The sequence below is a fragment of the Nicotiana tabacum genome, chromosome 23 (genome assembly GCF_000715075.1).
Source record: "Nicotiana tabacum cultivar K326 chromosome 23, ASM71507v2, whole genome shotgun sequence".
Classification (NCBI taxonomy): Eukaryota; Viridiplantae; Streptophyta; class Magnoliopsida; order Solanales; family Solanaceae; genus Nicotiana; species Nicotiana tabacum.
The window spans coordinates 57,143,038-57,159,997 of NC_134102.1; the positions used below are offsets into that span (position 1 = coordinate 57,143,038).

At 37.6% G+C, this 16,960-nt stretch overlaps 1 protein-coding gene across 3 annotated transcripts; it reads left to right on the plus strand.

The window, feature by feature from the left end:
* Positions 1–2,071: 2,071 nt before the first annotated feature.
* Positions 2,072–14,741, plus strand: LOC107782094 (acetylornithine deacetylase). Of its 3 annotated transcripts, XM_075246231.1 has the most exons (12): positions 2,073–2,521; positions 3,372–3,616; positions 3,698–3,806; positions 9,964–10,102; positions 10,193–10,250; positions 10,325–10,342; positions 10,612–10,734; positions 10,894–11,047; positions 11,130–11,163; positions 12,177–12,286; positions 12,830–12,886; positions 14,409–14,643. In XM_075246231.1, exons 1-11 carry the CDS (start codon positions 2,198–2,200, stop codon positions 12,860–12,862), a joined length of 1,347 nt encoding a protein of 448 aa, XP_075102332.1. In that variant the 5' UTR covers positions 2,073–2,197; the 3' UTR covers positions 12,863–12,886; positions 14,409–14,643. The 3 variants fall into 3 exon arrangements, with proteins under 3 accessions (XP_075102331.1, XP_075102332.1, XP_016458412.1); XM_075246230.1 differs by lacking the exon at positions 12,830–12,886 and having other exon boundaries at positions 2,072–2,521; positions 14,409–14,741; XM_016602926.2 differs by lacking the exon at positions 12,830–12,886 and having other exon boundaries at positions 2,075–2,521; positions 12,177–12,329; positions 14,409–14,741.
* The last annotated feature ends 2,219 nt before the right edge of the window (positions 14,742–16,960 follow it).

Consider the following 16,960-nt stretch of genomic DNA (forward strand, 5'->3'; position numbering starts at 1 on the left):
ATATATATTTGTACAGAATTTTACGTAAGTGTCTTGTCATAGCATCGTCGCTATCTCGTCGGAGTTAGGATCGATACTTACAGAGTACATTGTTCGGTTGTACTCACACTACACTTCTGCACTTCTTGTGCAGATACTGGTGTTGATCCTAGCAGTGTCTAGAGGTGCTCTGCTCGGATTCGGTTGTATCGGAGACTTGAGTTGAGGTATAGCTGCACGACGTCCGCATCCCTGAAGTCCCCTTCTTTATCTATTCTACTATTTATCTAGTTTCAAACAGTTGTACTTTGCTTCAGTCCATATATGTAGTATTATAGTAGCTCATGTAATTGTGACTTCGGCTTTTTGGGAGTAGTTAGTATCGCGTTATTTCTATTAACACTGTGTTAAATTATGAGTTTATTTATTGTTGAATATCATTACTTTGTGCTAATTGTTAAAAGCTGGTTAATCAATTTAATAACGTCGGCTTGCCTAGCAAGTAGATGTTAGGCGCCATCACGGTCCTGAGATTGAGAATTTCAGGTCGTGACATAAAATCTATCGATATTATATTAAAAGTACGAACGCCCTTACCGAAATGTCGTTCGCTTTTTTTACCCTTAAAAATAGAGTTCACATTGGACTACATTGTCATTTAATTATTCTCCTAATATATTAGAACTTTGGAAACAATAAAATTTTTACTCATTCCTTATTTGAACTGGATAGAAAATCCTATATTTAGAATTTCGATATGGAAGAGCTTTAATTTGTTGAACATATTGTAGTGAGATTATTCTTCTTCCCAAGTTATTCTTTTTCCTTTTCTTACTTTGTTATAGTTAATTTAGTCGTTACCGATAACTAACTAACTTAATTATCAATAAATTTATTAGTTAAAACTTAATATCATTGTACCAATAAATATATAAAATATACCACATACTAATTATCCGTTAGTTTTATGTTATCTATGCAGTTAAATTTGGGTATCCTATTCCTAATCATGCAGAAATTAATAATTATACTTAAGTTTCATATATATGTATTTAATACATTGGTGATTGTTATATAGATTTAAGTTGTATATTATTCGTATTCTTTTTATAATATCAGTAAATTGTAACATTTGATAGTTATAAGATAATATTTTAAATATAATTGCTATGTTTATAAAGATATTACATGTAATTATCTTATAAGTTATATGATTGTGCTAACTTTCTACACAATGCGTGTAACTTATACACAATATGATAGTAATATAAAGGACACACTAAAATCTGTTGATAGTATAATTTTTTAATAAAATATATAATAATGTATTCTCTTTAAATTTTATTAAATCAAACTTACTATGAATTGATCTATATTCAAAGAAATTTATTAAGATAGAAAAATCAACGTATTTGTTTTATTTCATTTTGAACATCTTTTTCAACCCTTCTTGTTATTCTTCTTCTTTAAATAAGCTTTTGTTTTTCTTATTAGGTGATAATAGTTATCTTTGTGAAGCTACGATAGAGAGTTATTTTATTTTTAAAAAAATAATCTTAAATTGTGATGGTAAATAAATTTATCGGATAGTAAATACTCCATTTATTTTAGAAATAATTTTTTTTTTGGTAATGTCAGGTTCTCAAGCAAGTTTTTTTAAGCTAATACTTCAAAACATACTTTAAATTTTTTCCATCTTAAATCTTCAACGATTGAATGTTTTTATTGAAACTGAAAAGGAAGCATAATGGCCTGTGAAATTAAAGTGATAAAATTATAAAATCAAAACAAATTCTAAGTTGAACATATCAACGGATAATTACGGAGTTCTATATGATAATTTTCTTTGTTGAGTTAGTTATATAAGATCAATATTCATCTTTTTCATGAAATTATACTTTTTTTTAATTACTCAAACATAAATTTTCATAAGTTTTATTCATTAAGTTCTGTAGACTAATTTATTAATATGATATATGAGATCATAATTTTATAGATTAATATTATTTTTGCTTTTATCTGGTGTTCTGTATTCGTATTAAAGTCTTAATATATCCGAATTTAGGGTTCCAACCAAAACTCTGGTGGTCTAGATTAGACTAATATCAGTAGTTAAACAAATAAAATAGGTTTAGTTGAAACGTCAAACTCCTCAAAGTTCCTTCGTTTGCTCCGTTCCAAAAACAAGGCATCAACTCACCACTACGATACAGCTACCATGGCTACTGTAAAGCAGACTTTGGGTGATCTGAACAAAGAATTATTCATTACCCTTTTGAGGAAATTAATTGGTGAGTCCAAATATGTACAGAACAACCCACCGGAGCTAATCCCGGAGGAAGACAGGATTGTGAATCACGTTCTTGATATCCTTCTTCCTTATAGCACCACTACCGGCGGCGGCCCACTTGTCATCAATCATGTTACTTATAAGCCTAAAAGGGGTAATCTTATTGTGGAATACCCGGGTACTCAGCCTGGAAATATCTTGTCTTTTGTTGGTATGCATATGGATGTTGTCACTGCTAACCCTTGTGATTGGGTATGTTAATATTTAATATTGCTAGCCCTTGCTTTCATTATTTTGGATGTACTGTGTAAAGTTGGTTGCTTTTTCTTCTGTCTGGTGTTAAGTTGTGCTTTCATTGCTTTATATTTATATATGACTGGATACCTAATAGTGCGTATAAAGATGTTAATTTAGCTTATATGAAGTATTTATTATATTTATGGTAAGAGCAGATTGGCAGAGAAAACTTAACAACACAGTTTAAAATTTAAGTAGCTTAATTAATTTATATTTTTGAAAGTTGTACAAATTAATAATGTTATTAGTATAAAAGTGTAAAGAATTATGGAATTTAGGTTGTATTAGGAATGTAACGTCATCCAGGAAAATGTACAGATAGATTATGCTGTTTCCTCCAGTAATAATTTCAGCACGAGGTGTTTATTTGAAAAAACCACCAGGTGTCCATATTGAATGCATCTGTGCTGAATAATTAAGTTGCCATTTATTTCTTAAGATTTTCTTTGGGGAGTTGAGGGTGCGGGCGGGGAAATTATGCTTGTGGTCAAGAGAAGGAAACGGATTGATGCTGATTGAGCCCCATAGCTGGTAGCTTATTTCATCCAAGTAATATAATATGCTGTTAGATTGTACTGCTCATTATTTCAGTTGGAGGAGCACATGGAACACTCCTCCTGCTCAATTATTATGACTAATGGGTCTGTATTCACTGTGATAGTTTAAATTTGAATGTCGTACCTTTGCTTGCCTTATGACTACTGTGTTACTTCCACAAATTAACAATTTGTTGTAAATTATGCTCCCTTATAAGTTGGCAATGATAACGGTCTCGCATATAATGGTATAACAATTTTGTATGCAGGAATTTGATCCTTTTTCATTGAGCATTGATGGTGATAAACTTCGGGGACGTGGAACTACTGATTGTTTAGGTCATGTGGCTCTCGTTGCGGAGCTTATGAGGCGGCTTGGAGAGACAAAACCACAGTTGAAATCCACGGTAGTTGCTGTTTTCATAGCCAGTGAAGAGAACTCATCGATCCCTGGGGTTGGTGTGGATGCATTAGTGAAGGATGGATTGCTTGACAAGTTAAAGCAAGGCCCTCTGTAAGTAACTGGTTGCTAAGGTATCAAGATTCATTGCAGAGAAATAGTGAATTTATTTGTAGTATTTCTTCCTCTACATAGATTCTGGATCGACACAGCAGATAAACAGCCATGCATTGGTACTGGTGGCAGTATACCTTGGAAGCTCCATGTAACCGGAAAGCTTTTTCACAGTGGTCTTGCCCACAAGGTACTCTTTTTTCTCAACCGTTTGACATCTAAGCTTCTTTCGAACTAAAATTTAAACATAATGCCCATCTTGTTGTTTTGACGATAGATTCTGCTGTTGTAATAGACAAGAAATTTGAGAAGAAAAAGTAATGATCCATAGAGGAATTAGTTTGCACAAGATTATACTATTGTGTTGGATTTTTATCTGTGTGACAGATCCTGTCATTCTCTTTTTTGCCAAATTGCCTTTGAAAAGCAATAGAAACATCATTGCATATGCCGGTATCACTTTCATCAGCTCCTTTTATCTCCACTGTTATGAATGGTAATCCGCCACTTTGAAGTGCATGTTAAACTTCCTTTTGTTAATCCTAATAATAATTAGAGGAATTATTAAAGAACATTGACAGAAGATTCAATGTTTTTTTGCGCCAAGAGAAAAAGCAAGAGTTTTTTGACCCAGAATTTTAAGCTTGAGATCCTCATGTAGATTCAGATATTTTTTGCCCACATTGCTTATACATATATTTGAATATTCATAATTCATACAACAACAACAACAACCTAGTGGAATCTCACAAGTGGGGTCTGGGGAGGGTAGTGTGTAAGGTGATCTTACACCTACTCTAGGAAGGTAGAGAGACTAAGGGGGCCAAGATAATAACAACAAAAGGCAATAGTAGCAACAAGCTCTAACAACAATAGAATACTAAGAAACCGAGGCGAAAGATAACAGGAAAACAACGTGAACTACTAGCAATCTAGGACAAGAAAAACTACCAGACTAACCCTAAAACCATCGGTATGGAACAAAAATACGTTCGACTACCTACTAACCTTCTACTCTAATTCTAGACCTCCATACCCTTCTATTAAGGGTCATGTCCTCGGTAAACTGAAGCTGCACCATATCCTGCCTGATCACCTTCTCCCAATACTACTTAGGTCTCCCTTTACCTCTACTCCTACCGATCAAAGCCAATCGCTCGCACCTCCTCACTGGGGCATCTGGGCTTCTCCTCTTTACATGCTCGAACCATCTTAGTCTCGCTTCCCGCATCTTGTCCTCCACGGGGCCACTCCCACCTTTATCAGAATATCTTAATTCCTAATCTTATCTAACCTGGTATGCCCGCACATTCATCTCAACATCCTCATTTATGCTATTTTCATCTTCTGGATATGAGAATTCTTGACTGGCCAGCACTCCGTTCCCATACAACATAGTCGGTCTAACCACCACTCTGTAAAACTTACCTTTGAGTTTCGGCGGCACATCTTGTGTGAGCCGGATGCTAGCCTCTATTTCATCCACCCCGCTCCGATGCAATGTGTGACATCCTCGTCAATCTTCACATTTCCTTGGATCGCAGACCTAAGATACTTGAAACTTCCTTTTTGGAGATGACTTGTGAATCAAGCCTTATGTCCATGTTTGCTTCCTCTGTCACATGGCTGAACTTGCACTCCAAATATTCTGTCTTATTCCTGCTCAGCTTGAAACCTTTAGACTCTAGGGTTTGTCTCCAAACCTCCAACTTCTTGTTAACACTGCCTCTCTTCTCGTCAATCAGTACAATGTCATTTGCAAATAGCATACACCCTGGAACCTCCCCTTGAATGTGGCGCGTCAGTTCGTCCATCGCCAAGGCAAATAAAAACAAGCTAAGCGCAGATCCCTGGTGTAACCCCATCATAATTGGAAAATGATCCGAGTCTCCTCCACTGTCCTCACCCGAGTTTTAGCTCCATCATACATGTCCTTAATCACTCTAATGTACGGTACATGGACACCCCTAGCCTCTAAGCATCTCCATAGAACCCCCATTGGGACTTTATCATACGCTTTCTATGGGTCAATAAACACCATATGCAAATCTTTCTTCCTTTACCTGTACTGTTCCACCAACCTTATAACAAGGTGGATGGCTTCCGTAGTCGAATGACCAGCATGAAACCGAACTGGTTCTCGAAAATAGACACACCCATCCTTACCCTCACTTCCACCACTCGCTCCCAAACTTTTATAGTATGACTAAGCAAGTTGATGCCTCTATAATTGTTGCAATTTTGGATATCATCTTTGTTCTTGTACAACGAAATCATTATACTCCACCTCCATTCTTCAGGCATCTTCTTCGTCCTAAAAATAACGTTAAACAACCCACCGAGCCACTCCAAGCTTGCCCTACCCACGTACTTCCAAAATTCCAACGAAATTTCATTTGACCCTGTCGCTCTACCCCTGCTCATCTTACACATAGTCCTCTCGACCTCCTCGATTTTTATGCGCCTATAATACCCAAAATCTCAACGTTTGTCAGAGTGCTCCACACCACCCAACACAATGTTCTTGTCCCTCTCTTCATTCAAGTGTTTATGGAAGTATGTCTGCCAGCTTCGTTTAATCTGTCCCTCCTCCATTAGAACTCTGCCTTCCCCGTCTTTGATGCACCTCACTTGGTCCAGGTCACGGGCTTTCCTCTCTCTTAACTTGGCCAGTCTGAATAGCTTCTTGTCCCCGCCTTTGTCCCTAAGTTCTTCGTACAAACGACCAAGCGCAGCAGACTTAGCCTCTGTGACTGCCAACTTCGCCTCCTTCTTAACCTTCTTGTACCACTCTCTGTTCATCCTCTTCTCCTCGTCTGTGCTTTCCACTAACTTCAAATACGTCGCTATCTTGGCTTCCACTTTTCCTTGGACCTCTTCATTCCATCACCAGTCCCCTCTGTGGCCGCCAGAGTAACCCTTCGAAACCTCTAACACCTCTCTCACCGCTTTGCTAATGCAGTTCGCCGTCATAGCCCACATACTACTTGCGTCCCCACTGCTCCTACTGGCCCCCATAGCCAGCAACTTCTCTCCCAACTCCCGAGCTTTGTCCTTAGTCAAGACTCCCCACCTGATCGTCGGTCGACCCCGCACAACCCTCTTCCTTTTCTTCCTCATGATCTTTAAGTCCATCACCAAGAGCCTATGCCGGTTCGCGAGGTTCTCACTCGGGATAACTTTGCAATCCGTGCATAGACCTCTATTACTCTTCATGAGGAGTATATTTGAATATCCATAAAATCCTAAAATGGAGTATCTTAGGTTGAGTAGGCAGCTAGGTTTGAGAGACATGATGATTGTAAGTATTATGCTGTTTGTCCTGTAGATGCCTCTTGAGCTATTACATGACCTCTGATGATTGTAGCCCATCTTTTATTAGTAAACACTCACTTACAACTTAGGTTTTCAACTTTTATGGCATTTATGTTATTTGGTTAGGTCAAGTCATTCTCTCTACTGTTGCAGACTGACTCCCATTCAGTATAACGGTTCGTGTGATATTAAATCCACAAGGAGATTGTTGGATATCTGTTAGAGCCGCTTTAGTTAGGCAGGTCTTTGACATTGTTGGATATTAGTTAGTAAATGGAGATGACCACTCTAGAGCAGCTATTCATCCAAGTCAATACTCGTGAATCCTTGAGGTTTTGATAAGAAATTATCTGAATGCTAAAAACACCGCATTAAGAGCTGTTTTATGCCTTTTGCTTAGCTTAGATATGGAGCGGCTTGTAAATTAATTCATACAAGCTCTCCTTGGTGTTAATCCATTTAGTTAAGTCTGCTAACTAAGTACTATAAGATGCTCTTGGAAGTAAGTCCCAGCTGTCAATGTGTTGTATGGCCACTTTCCAGATTCTGAAGTTTTATTTGATTAAGCTAGGTCTCCTAAGATAGATAAACCCATCTCACTTTTCTCATCAAGCCCCATGGACCTTGTCGTTTCTTTTCGCTTTTCGCTTTTAAAAACACCGAATAGTAGTCTCTTCAGTTCGTACTCACCTTTTAACTCGGAATTGCTGGGAGTGCACCAGTGGCGAAGTCAGGAAATTCAATAAGGGTGTTCAAAATTGGAACACCCTTTGCCAGTGGGCTATGCAAGGGTGTTCAAAGTCTATTTTTAATCAATAACAAGTAATATTTACCTTATACGTAGTATAATTTTTCGATGAAGGGTGGTCAGTTGACCACCCTTGGGCCAACATAGCTTCGCCCCTGGAGTGCACAGGCAGCAGTCTCTTCTTTTATCTTGTCTTCTTCTATCAAGTTTCATGTACAGAGAAAACTTCAGTGTCACACTCCTGAAGTTCTGGTCCTATATTATCTGCTCAGCTTTATCACGTTCTTTTGAAAGCATCTAAATCTGCCTTTCCGTTTGATTCTCCAAAAGAGCAGCTTCCTCCTCTTGCCATGCTATGTTTGGAAGCTCTGCCTCAATAATTTGTAATGCTTCGTTCCTCCTATGACTTGTTTCTTCTACATCTGCACAATGAATAATAGTCATCGCATCATCGTCTATTTGTGATGGTATTGAACTAATTGCATGTTGTTCTCTGTTGTGATGAGAAAAGAACTGGAAGAAGGTTCTGACACCTGCACCGGAGATTCTGACACAGGAGTTACAAAAGCTTCCCCTGACCTTTTTGTGTAAATAATGGCCTCTATTTCCGGCTGAAGTGAGTCCAATTGGGTTCTTGAATTATCATTGAGAGCCCATTCTCTGTGCTTGCTGTTCGAAATAGAGATATCCACAGCGTGGCCCAAGTTTTTCATCTGCTTGTCTCAAGACAAATTGGGTCCAATTCATTATGAGTTGTAACTAGTGTTTCACTTGTATGTTTCCAACGTATGCTCACTAAATCAGAATGGCTCCATTTGAAATTCCAATTACACTCAAGACTTGCCACGTGACTAATCCCATCAATCTAACCGAAGGTCCAACCAAAGCATCCGTTTGTCTGCAATTGTTATCGGCGAGAATCCAGTAGGTTCTGGTTTTGCAAGTAATTCAGTCCATATTGGGACCTTGTATATGAAATTTTCTATTTCCACCTCTATTTGTCTCGGTATTTTATCTGCTGGGTCCTCTAACGCTGATCCGGGCCTATCAGAGGTGGTTTCTAAGCAATATTTCCTCTTGTCTTTGTTGCCATCCTCCGCACCCATTCAGGTGAGGATACATTTATCTGCAGTTGCCTTCATGATACTTTTGATCATAGATGGAGTGGAAGACCTTGTATCTATTCAACACCCATTCAGGTTCAACTTCTGCTAGAGCACATCCTGATGTCCGAGTCTATCACTTGAGTTTCTAACGAGTTGTTTTTCCATTTCCACTCCCCCATCATAAAGTGCTAGGCTTCTTTTGGAACGAAATTCAAATAAAAATTGAAAGCCACTATTCATAAACTTGAATGCCTGTTGGAGAGTGCCTTTTCTTATGAATTCATCTTATCACATCTGAACATGTTGGTACCTCTGTTATCTCACAGGCAAATCTGTATACAGTGCATCTTCCCAGAAGGTCCTCTGATGGATCAATGCTTCTCTGGTTTTAATTCTGTTGTCCTACTCCTGTACATGACTAAGCTTGGGCTCTTTAGAAAGCCACCTGATCTTCTTTACAGCATCAGCACATGTGCTCTGCAAGTTAGGGAAATGGGCTCTGATGGAGGAGAATTGCACCCCTTTGATCACCTGAAGAGATTTTTAGCAGAATTGTCATAATTTTTACCCTTAAGATTGAGCCATCTTTATACATGAATTTTTAATTTTGTTGGCCAGTTCGTCCCATCCTCCATCACTTGTAACTTATGGAAGTATGAGAAATGATCTTCTCGATCCTTATAATGCCACAGTACTAAAAAACCTCCCATATTTGTTAAACTTATGGGAGCAGAAATATGCATATGCTAGTTTCCTTGAACTTCCATTTCCCGAGTACGTTGCCATGGCCTACCAAAGCCAAGTGGCAGAACCAGAGGATCACCTTTCTGGTAACATTCATTCTGCTCATTAATTTATCCTGTGCCCACCCGCTTGTACCATATTTCTGACTTGGACTGGCTCCACGTGATGTCATAAAACTAGTGACCTGCAATGAACCGTTAATGAATTAAATATTACCCAATCACTTGAGTTGAATGATTAATAAAAAACAAAGGCTTCGGTTGAGTTTGAATTAGAGAGAATGTCGAGTTACCTTTCTCTCTCTAGCCTATATACTTTACTTGCGAACCTCCTTGAATCGATACAACTTTATGCCCTTGAATACAGTGAAACTGAAACCTTTTTTCTATGTAGATACCTTCTAATTTGTATGAAATTTTATGCCAAATGGTTAGGCTATCAATCCTCTGGAGCTTGCAATGGAAGCACTCAAAGAAATTCAGTCCCGCTTCTATCGAGATTTCCCTGCCCATCCTAAAGAGCAAGTTTATGAATTTGCTACACCATCGACGATGAAACCAACTCAGTGGTTTTGTAAGTTCTCAAGTCTTTGTAGGATGAACTTGAAAATGTTGAGCATATTTTCTCCAGCTGCTTTTATGTGCTAAATTATTTGCTCTACAGATCCTGGGGGTGGAATCAACCAAATTCCTGCTGAGTGCACTGTTTCTGGAGATGTTAGGTAAGTTTCTTCGTCACGGCCTCCTTTAGATCTTTCATCGATGATGATATTTAACCATATCTATTTCTTTGCAGATTGACTCCATTTTACAGGTATGTGTTTTGCTCTCTATTATTCCTTTTCAGTTCTTGATAAAGAAGATTAATTTGTTAAGAAATATCATAGTGGTCTCATACCTTATTACACTTTACTTTCTGCTTTTTACTTATTTTTATCTGCAATTTTAGTTATATCTCATTTCTATGAGTCTTTTTTTCAATTTCTGCAAAATCAAGAACTTTTCAGCTCGTATTTCGAAACAAGAAATGAACAGACGAATCTTTCGAAGGTAGTAGGATTTTTAACAATGCACCTTATTCAGTGTATCAGATGCTATGAAGAAATTACAAGAATATGTTGATGATATAAATTCCAACATTGACAAACTTGATTGTCGAGGCCCTGTTTCAAAATATGTCCTGCCAGATGAGAACTTAAGGGGCAGGTATGTTATACGCTTCTTTGACAAGATGGGAAATCATATGATTACTTGGAGTTGTCCATAAAAGCTAGAGCTCAAGTAATTACTTCCTTAGTTTATCTTATCAGTTTTTCTTTCTTTTAATTGTTCGTTAGCAATTAATGTTCCGTATTAATCCACCAGAATCACTATAAGTTTTGACGAAGCTTCATCTGGAGTTGCTTGTGATCTCAATTCTCGGGGCTTTCATGTGCTATGCAAAGCTACTGAAGAGGAAGTTGGGCATGTAAAACCATATTCTATAACTGGTACTTTGCCATTGATAAGAGATCTGCAGGTGGATAACTTCTTTCAGATTTACTTGTTTGGCCATCTAGAAACTCGAATTTTCAGTATCTTATTCATTATTTGTGTGGCAGGACGAGGGTTTTGATGTTCAAACTTCTGGCTACGGTACAATTTCCATTTTTGTAGTTTTATCATTCTTCTTTTCCGTTGTTAGACATAATTCTGAACCAATAAGACATTACTATCAGGACTGAGTAGGTTTCTAGATATACAATGAAGATGTTACTTGCAACCATCAATTTGAACGCAAGCTTTGGTGACCAATCCTTCTGACATTTTCTGTTTGGAAGCACACTTTCGATTGGGTATTAGTGGTGCAAACAAGCTTGAGGAGTAAATGTTCAATGGTTATAAATTAGGAGTGCAGAAATTGACTGAACTGAATGCCTAAATAGGCAGGAGATGGGTGCATTTTAACATATTCCTAATCCCATTCGGCTGGTCTGACCTTCTCTTCACCCTTTTTGTCATTAGAGATAAGAATATCATGTAAGCTGGTAATGCATCAAGCATATGATTGTTAATCAGAGTTATCCTTCCCTCAAAAGAGAGAAGTTCCCAAAATTGTTTGTTCCACCTTGATAGCTTTTTAAAATTTGCACCACCCTTTGCCATATCCCTTCAGATGTAGATTTAGTTCCTGATGGATTATCCAAATATATGCATGGTACATAATATTATTGACTGGAAAGATGTGACTTTTTAGTTTTTACCATATTCTTATAGACTGGATATAGATTCAAAAATTGCCCTCCAATGCTTTATCTATTCTCAATTCTGCATCACAAAGAATCAAGGTTTCGTCAGATGTCATGAGCACATAGAATCAATCTATCATTAGCTTAAGAATGTGAACTCTGCAAATCATTTCCAACCCCTGCTCCAACTCATTTATGGAGCTCTGTGCAGTCTATTGCTAAGACGCTTCATTTGACTATTGGAATATGTATCATTTCTTTACCAGAGTAGTTTGGATATGTTTATATTGATATCTGTAACATAATTTCTTACTTTGACACAATCGTGGGTGGATCTAGAGCAAAGGTTACGGGTTCTCGTTAATTGAGTCTAATAAACTTTTGTTCTAATCTGAACCTTTTGAAATGAATGACATGCAGGCTTAATGGCCACATACCATGCAAAGAATGAATATTGTCTACTGTCAGATATGTGCCAAGGTTACCGCGTCTTTGCAAGTGTCATCTCGCAGCTGGAAGATAGATATGAGGTTTGATTACGTCATAATTCAGAGAATGGTTGACAAGAATAAGGTTTGATATAATACATGAAAAGTAGCTCTCACCGATGACTTCTGCTATAGTTTTTTTATATGCTATAGTACTGATGGTTCTATGTTGAATCTTGACTAATCTTTAGATATGAAATTTAACTTCTATTTGAGTTCAATTTTAGATTCTTAAAAGTAAATCCCGAGCATTACAATATCATTTGTTTGACTTTTGTGGTATCAGCGTCATACACTCATACTATAGCCATGGAGGTTGGAGAATTGCTTTAGGTATGATGTAATTGATTGATAAACAGTACATCACAGCCTATTAGAACAGAAAGAAACAATACATTATATAGTATGTGGGGTTAATGAATCATTTTGGGTAGTTTCTTGTTGAAATTGGTTGAGGGATGAAAGTATCTCCATTGTAGAGCCTTGTGGTCTATTTCGCATGTTAGGTGTTTGACAAAATTCCTAAGAGAGTTACATCATGGAAATCCTTCTAAATATTAACCGATTTTCACTATCTTCCTATAGATTATTATTGCTAGAAGTGTTGAGGCGTTGTAGTAACTTAAGGAAATCTCGGACAAGGTATGTTGGCTAAACTTTCTCTCTTAGTATCGAATTCCATAATGTTCCCGTGAGTTTGAAAGTATGGGTTGCGTATTAAGATGTTATGGCTTTGAGTCGTGTTTCAAATGAAAGCTAGTATGCCAAATTGTGTGGGAAAAACTCGATATGTTTACGGCTCTAGATTGATCATATGTTTACCTAAAGTCTTGATGAAAAATATCTTGTTGTTGATAATCTATAAAGATGCTTGAAAATAAAATAAGTGAATTGGGGATATAGAGTGTGGCCAACGTGCCAAACATTTAAGTTATGATTGTGGCTAGTAGTGCAAATGAAATGAGAGGATGCGATAAATAATATCAAATGAGCCTCGACTCAATTGTTTAAAAATAATTTCGAAAATAGAATTGCCTAAAAGCTTTTGTACTCAATTCATGCCCATAAGTGGCTGCTTTAACTAATGCTTTACTTTATAAATATATCCAGTGTGATTCGAGTTCTTACATACTCAGGTGTTGAAATTGTACATTGTCATTTCTGGGAAAGAGTATTGCAAGAATAAATGGTGTATTGATTGTTTATGATTTTGATGTGTGTTTCTATTGCTGGTTGGTATGCCTTATTCTTTGGGAAGAAACCTTTTGTGTTTAAAGTTCCCATTACAAATGGATTTGAAGTATATGATTTCTGAAATATTATGTATGTTGATATTTGATGGTGTCCTTGAAAATAAAAGAGGTGAAAGTGTGGAACATAAAATACGACCACCGTGCCAGGAATAAAGAATCTTGTGAATGGCCAAATGAGCCAAGGAAATATTGTTGTTGTGAGTGACTGGAAATACTAATGAGAATTTATATAATGTGAAAGAGTTTGAGGTGAGTACAATTGTATTTATGTTACCTTTGTGTTCAAATCAAATAATAAAAAATATTTTTGGGAGTATCATTAGCAAAATCGAGGAAGGGTGGGTCATAAGGCCCACACTTGAAACTACACCTGCCGGTATAGGGGTGGATTGTGATTATTCCCCTTATTTGGGATGAAATTGAAATATTGGTGAAATTATGATTATTACCCTTAATTGGGATGAAACTTGTAATAGCCGTGAATTGGAAAAGTCAACCCACACGGCATATGTGGGAAGGCGGCCTAGCTGATCGGGTGGAGATTGGGCGCCATGTTGCGCACATGGTGGTACTACTCTTGGTAACAACTTTCTTTTGCATCACATGTCAAATCACATTGTTCGTTAGGAGATGGCCTAGCCGACATGATTAGACTCCTGCTAACAAAGACGGTGGTATATCGGTGCTAATGATCTCCCAACCAAAAATATATATTATTTTCGTATTTTGAAAATTCTTATGTTTCAATTGGGCATTTGGATATAGTTGATTGTGACTTGCTATTTCTATGGTTTTTCTTTTCTTATATGGTCATTCTATTTTGAAAGAGGACTTTTAGCTTTACATACTAGTACTATTCAACAGTACTAACGTCCCTTTTGTCGGGGGCGCTGCATCTTTAATGGATGCAGGTGGTTTCACAACAGGCGGCATTGATCTGTGATAGCGGTACACTCTCTTCAGCTGACTTGGTGAGCCCCCTTTATTTCGGGGTCATGTATCTTTTGTTTCTCATGTACTGTGTTTTGAGGTATAGCTGGGGCCTTGTTACCGGTATTTCCATATTACTCTTCAGTTGTACTTAGAGGATCTGTAGACAGGTTGTGGTGGTGTTTGATGTTGGCAATTGAATTAGAATTGTTGGTATTTGGCAACATGTTTTTCATTAAATCTATAAACTCGTACTATTTTGGAAATATTGAATGATGCTGTTAATGGGAATGAAATGGAAGTGGTTAATGAAACCTTTTCAATATTTGATTAACGGAGTACATCTCCTTTTTATTCAGGGATGAATTTGGGTAGAATGAAATCAAACAGGCTTGCTCAGCCGGTTTTACTCGGTTGAGCGCCGGTAGCGCTCTCTGAGTTTGGGGCGTGACAAATAGCATCTCTCATCTCCTGACCTGGTGCATCTGGCTGAGGAGCTGGGTTTACAGGGGCAGGCGCTGGAGCTGGTGCCCCTCGGAGCTCCTCTGGAGAGGACGGGGTATGTGAAGTCTGAGATGGAATCTCACTATGAGACTCTCCCCGAGCCCTGGTTACTCGTGGTGCTCGACTAGTAGTCTTATCAGCCACGGACTTGCCTTTCTAGGTGGCTGTAGCCTTTGGAGGCATCGCTGAAAACATAATATATCGTTAGGAAAATGAATCCTTATATCGCACGATCTAAGATAAGAATGGAGGATAACATCCTATACGTCCTGTAGCATCCTGTTTATAAATGTGGTGCACAACACACTCATAAACATGACTCTACAAGACACGGTCTGTAGAAAACCCTAGGACAGAACTGCTCTGATACCACTTTTGTCACGACCTAAACTGATGGGCCATAACGAGTGCCTGAGCCTACCTGTCGAACACCCCTAAGCATACGTCTAAGATAAAACATGAAATACATGTAGGAAATGCATAATGTATGGCAGTAAACTACTGAATTGTGTGAATAACAAACGCGAGAAAACGTGCCCAAAAGACATATGTACATATATATACGGAATACGGTAGGGCGAGCCGACAAGGCCACATACTATCTGACTATACATGACTGTCTACAGACCTCTAATAGAATGTGCATCTGTATAAAGGATGGGACTGGGCCCCGTCATACCCATATATATATATACAAACATATCGTACCAAAACCCAAAAGCAACTTCAGATCAAATGGAGCACACCAACTCTCGCTTGAGCAAGGATCCTAAGAAGGGGGACCATCAGCCTGTCTACCTGCACATGCGGGCATGAAACATAGGCCCCAGGAAATAGGGGTGTCAGTACGAATAATATACCGAGTATGTAAGGCATGAAAATCAGTACATAGAAGACATAAAAGAAGTATGGGGTAAAGGAATCCGCCTGTAAGCCTAAATAACTTTGTGAATCCTGAAATATTTATAATGTCATGCATGTGCATATAAATGTCATATCATGCATAAGTATATGTGTACATAACGACATCAAGCCTCTGAGGGCATCCCATCATATCATCTCAGCCTCTGTGGGCGAAATCATCAACGTATACCAACTGATCAGGTGATGGGTCGTATATAACGCCATAACCTTTCCTCATACCACATATACATCTATATATGCATATATAACGCCATCTGGTCATGGGTTAATGTGCATGTATAAATGAATGCAATGCATAAGAAGTAAGTTAATAAGATTTCTTGGTATGTCATGAGATCAATATGCCTTCGGATAAATTTCATCAACTACATATTTTTCTGAGACCCATGAACAGAAGATATAATAATAAGACACATGGGGAATCAAGAACATAGGCACCCCTAGTGCTTTTATGAATAGAGGTATTTATGAAAGTTGTGCGTTTGCTCGTTTCATTTGTATCATAGGGATCATGCTAAAAGGAAATAAAGGATAGCCTTAACATACCTGGTCTTGACCCACTTGCTCAAGAGTACAACTCGTATCCGCTTCACGATCTATACGATAACAAGAATAATACTATTGTCAACTATACGAAAAATTCTCTTAATCACATAACGAAAGATAATCTATCCTACAATGAAATGGAGTATTTCCCATGTTCTTAACATTCTCTCAAGCCTACCATCGTCAAGGTACTACAACAACACAACTAGCAATTCCTATAACAAGTTTTACAACCAAACAATGATACAATGAGCAGAAAGCTTGGCTACAGTTATCAACCATACTTTTCTGATCTTTTCTTTCCTTCAAAACACATATCAATGACTACACCAATTGTAACTCAAGTTATTCCAACAATTTCCAGCCACAACAAAACTTAGAAAATTATCGAATAGTCGATACAACAACAACAACGTCAAAATATAATTTTTCGCTATTAATTCCATAATTCTCAGCCCACAATTTAGCCATGACCTAGACGAATTTAAATATACTAAGGAGAGGAAAATTCTTACCTTATTTGTCATGAAATACTCTTCTTCTACCTTACTTCACTTGG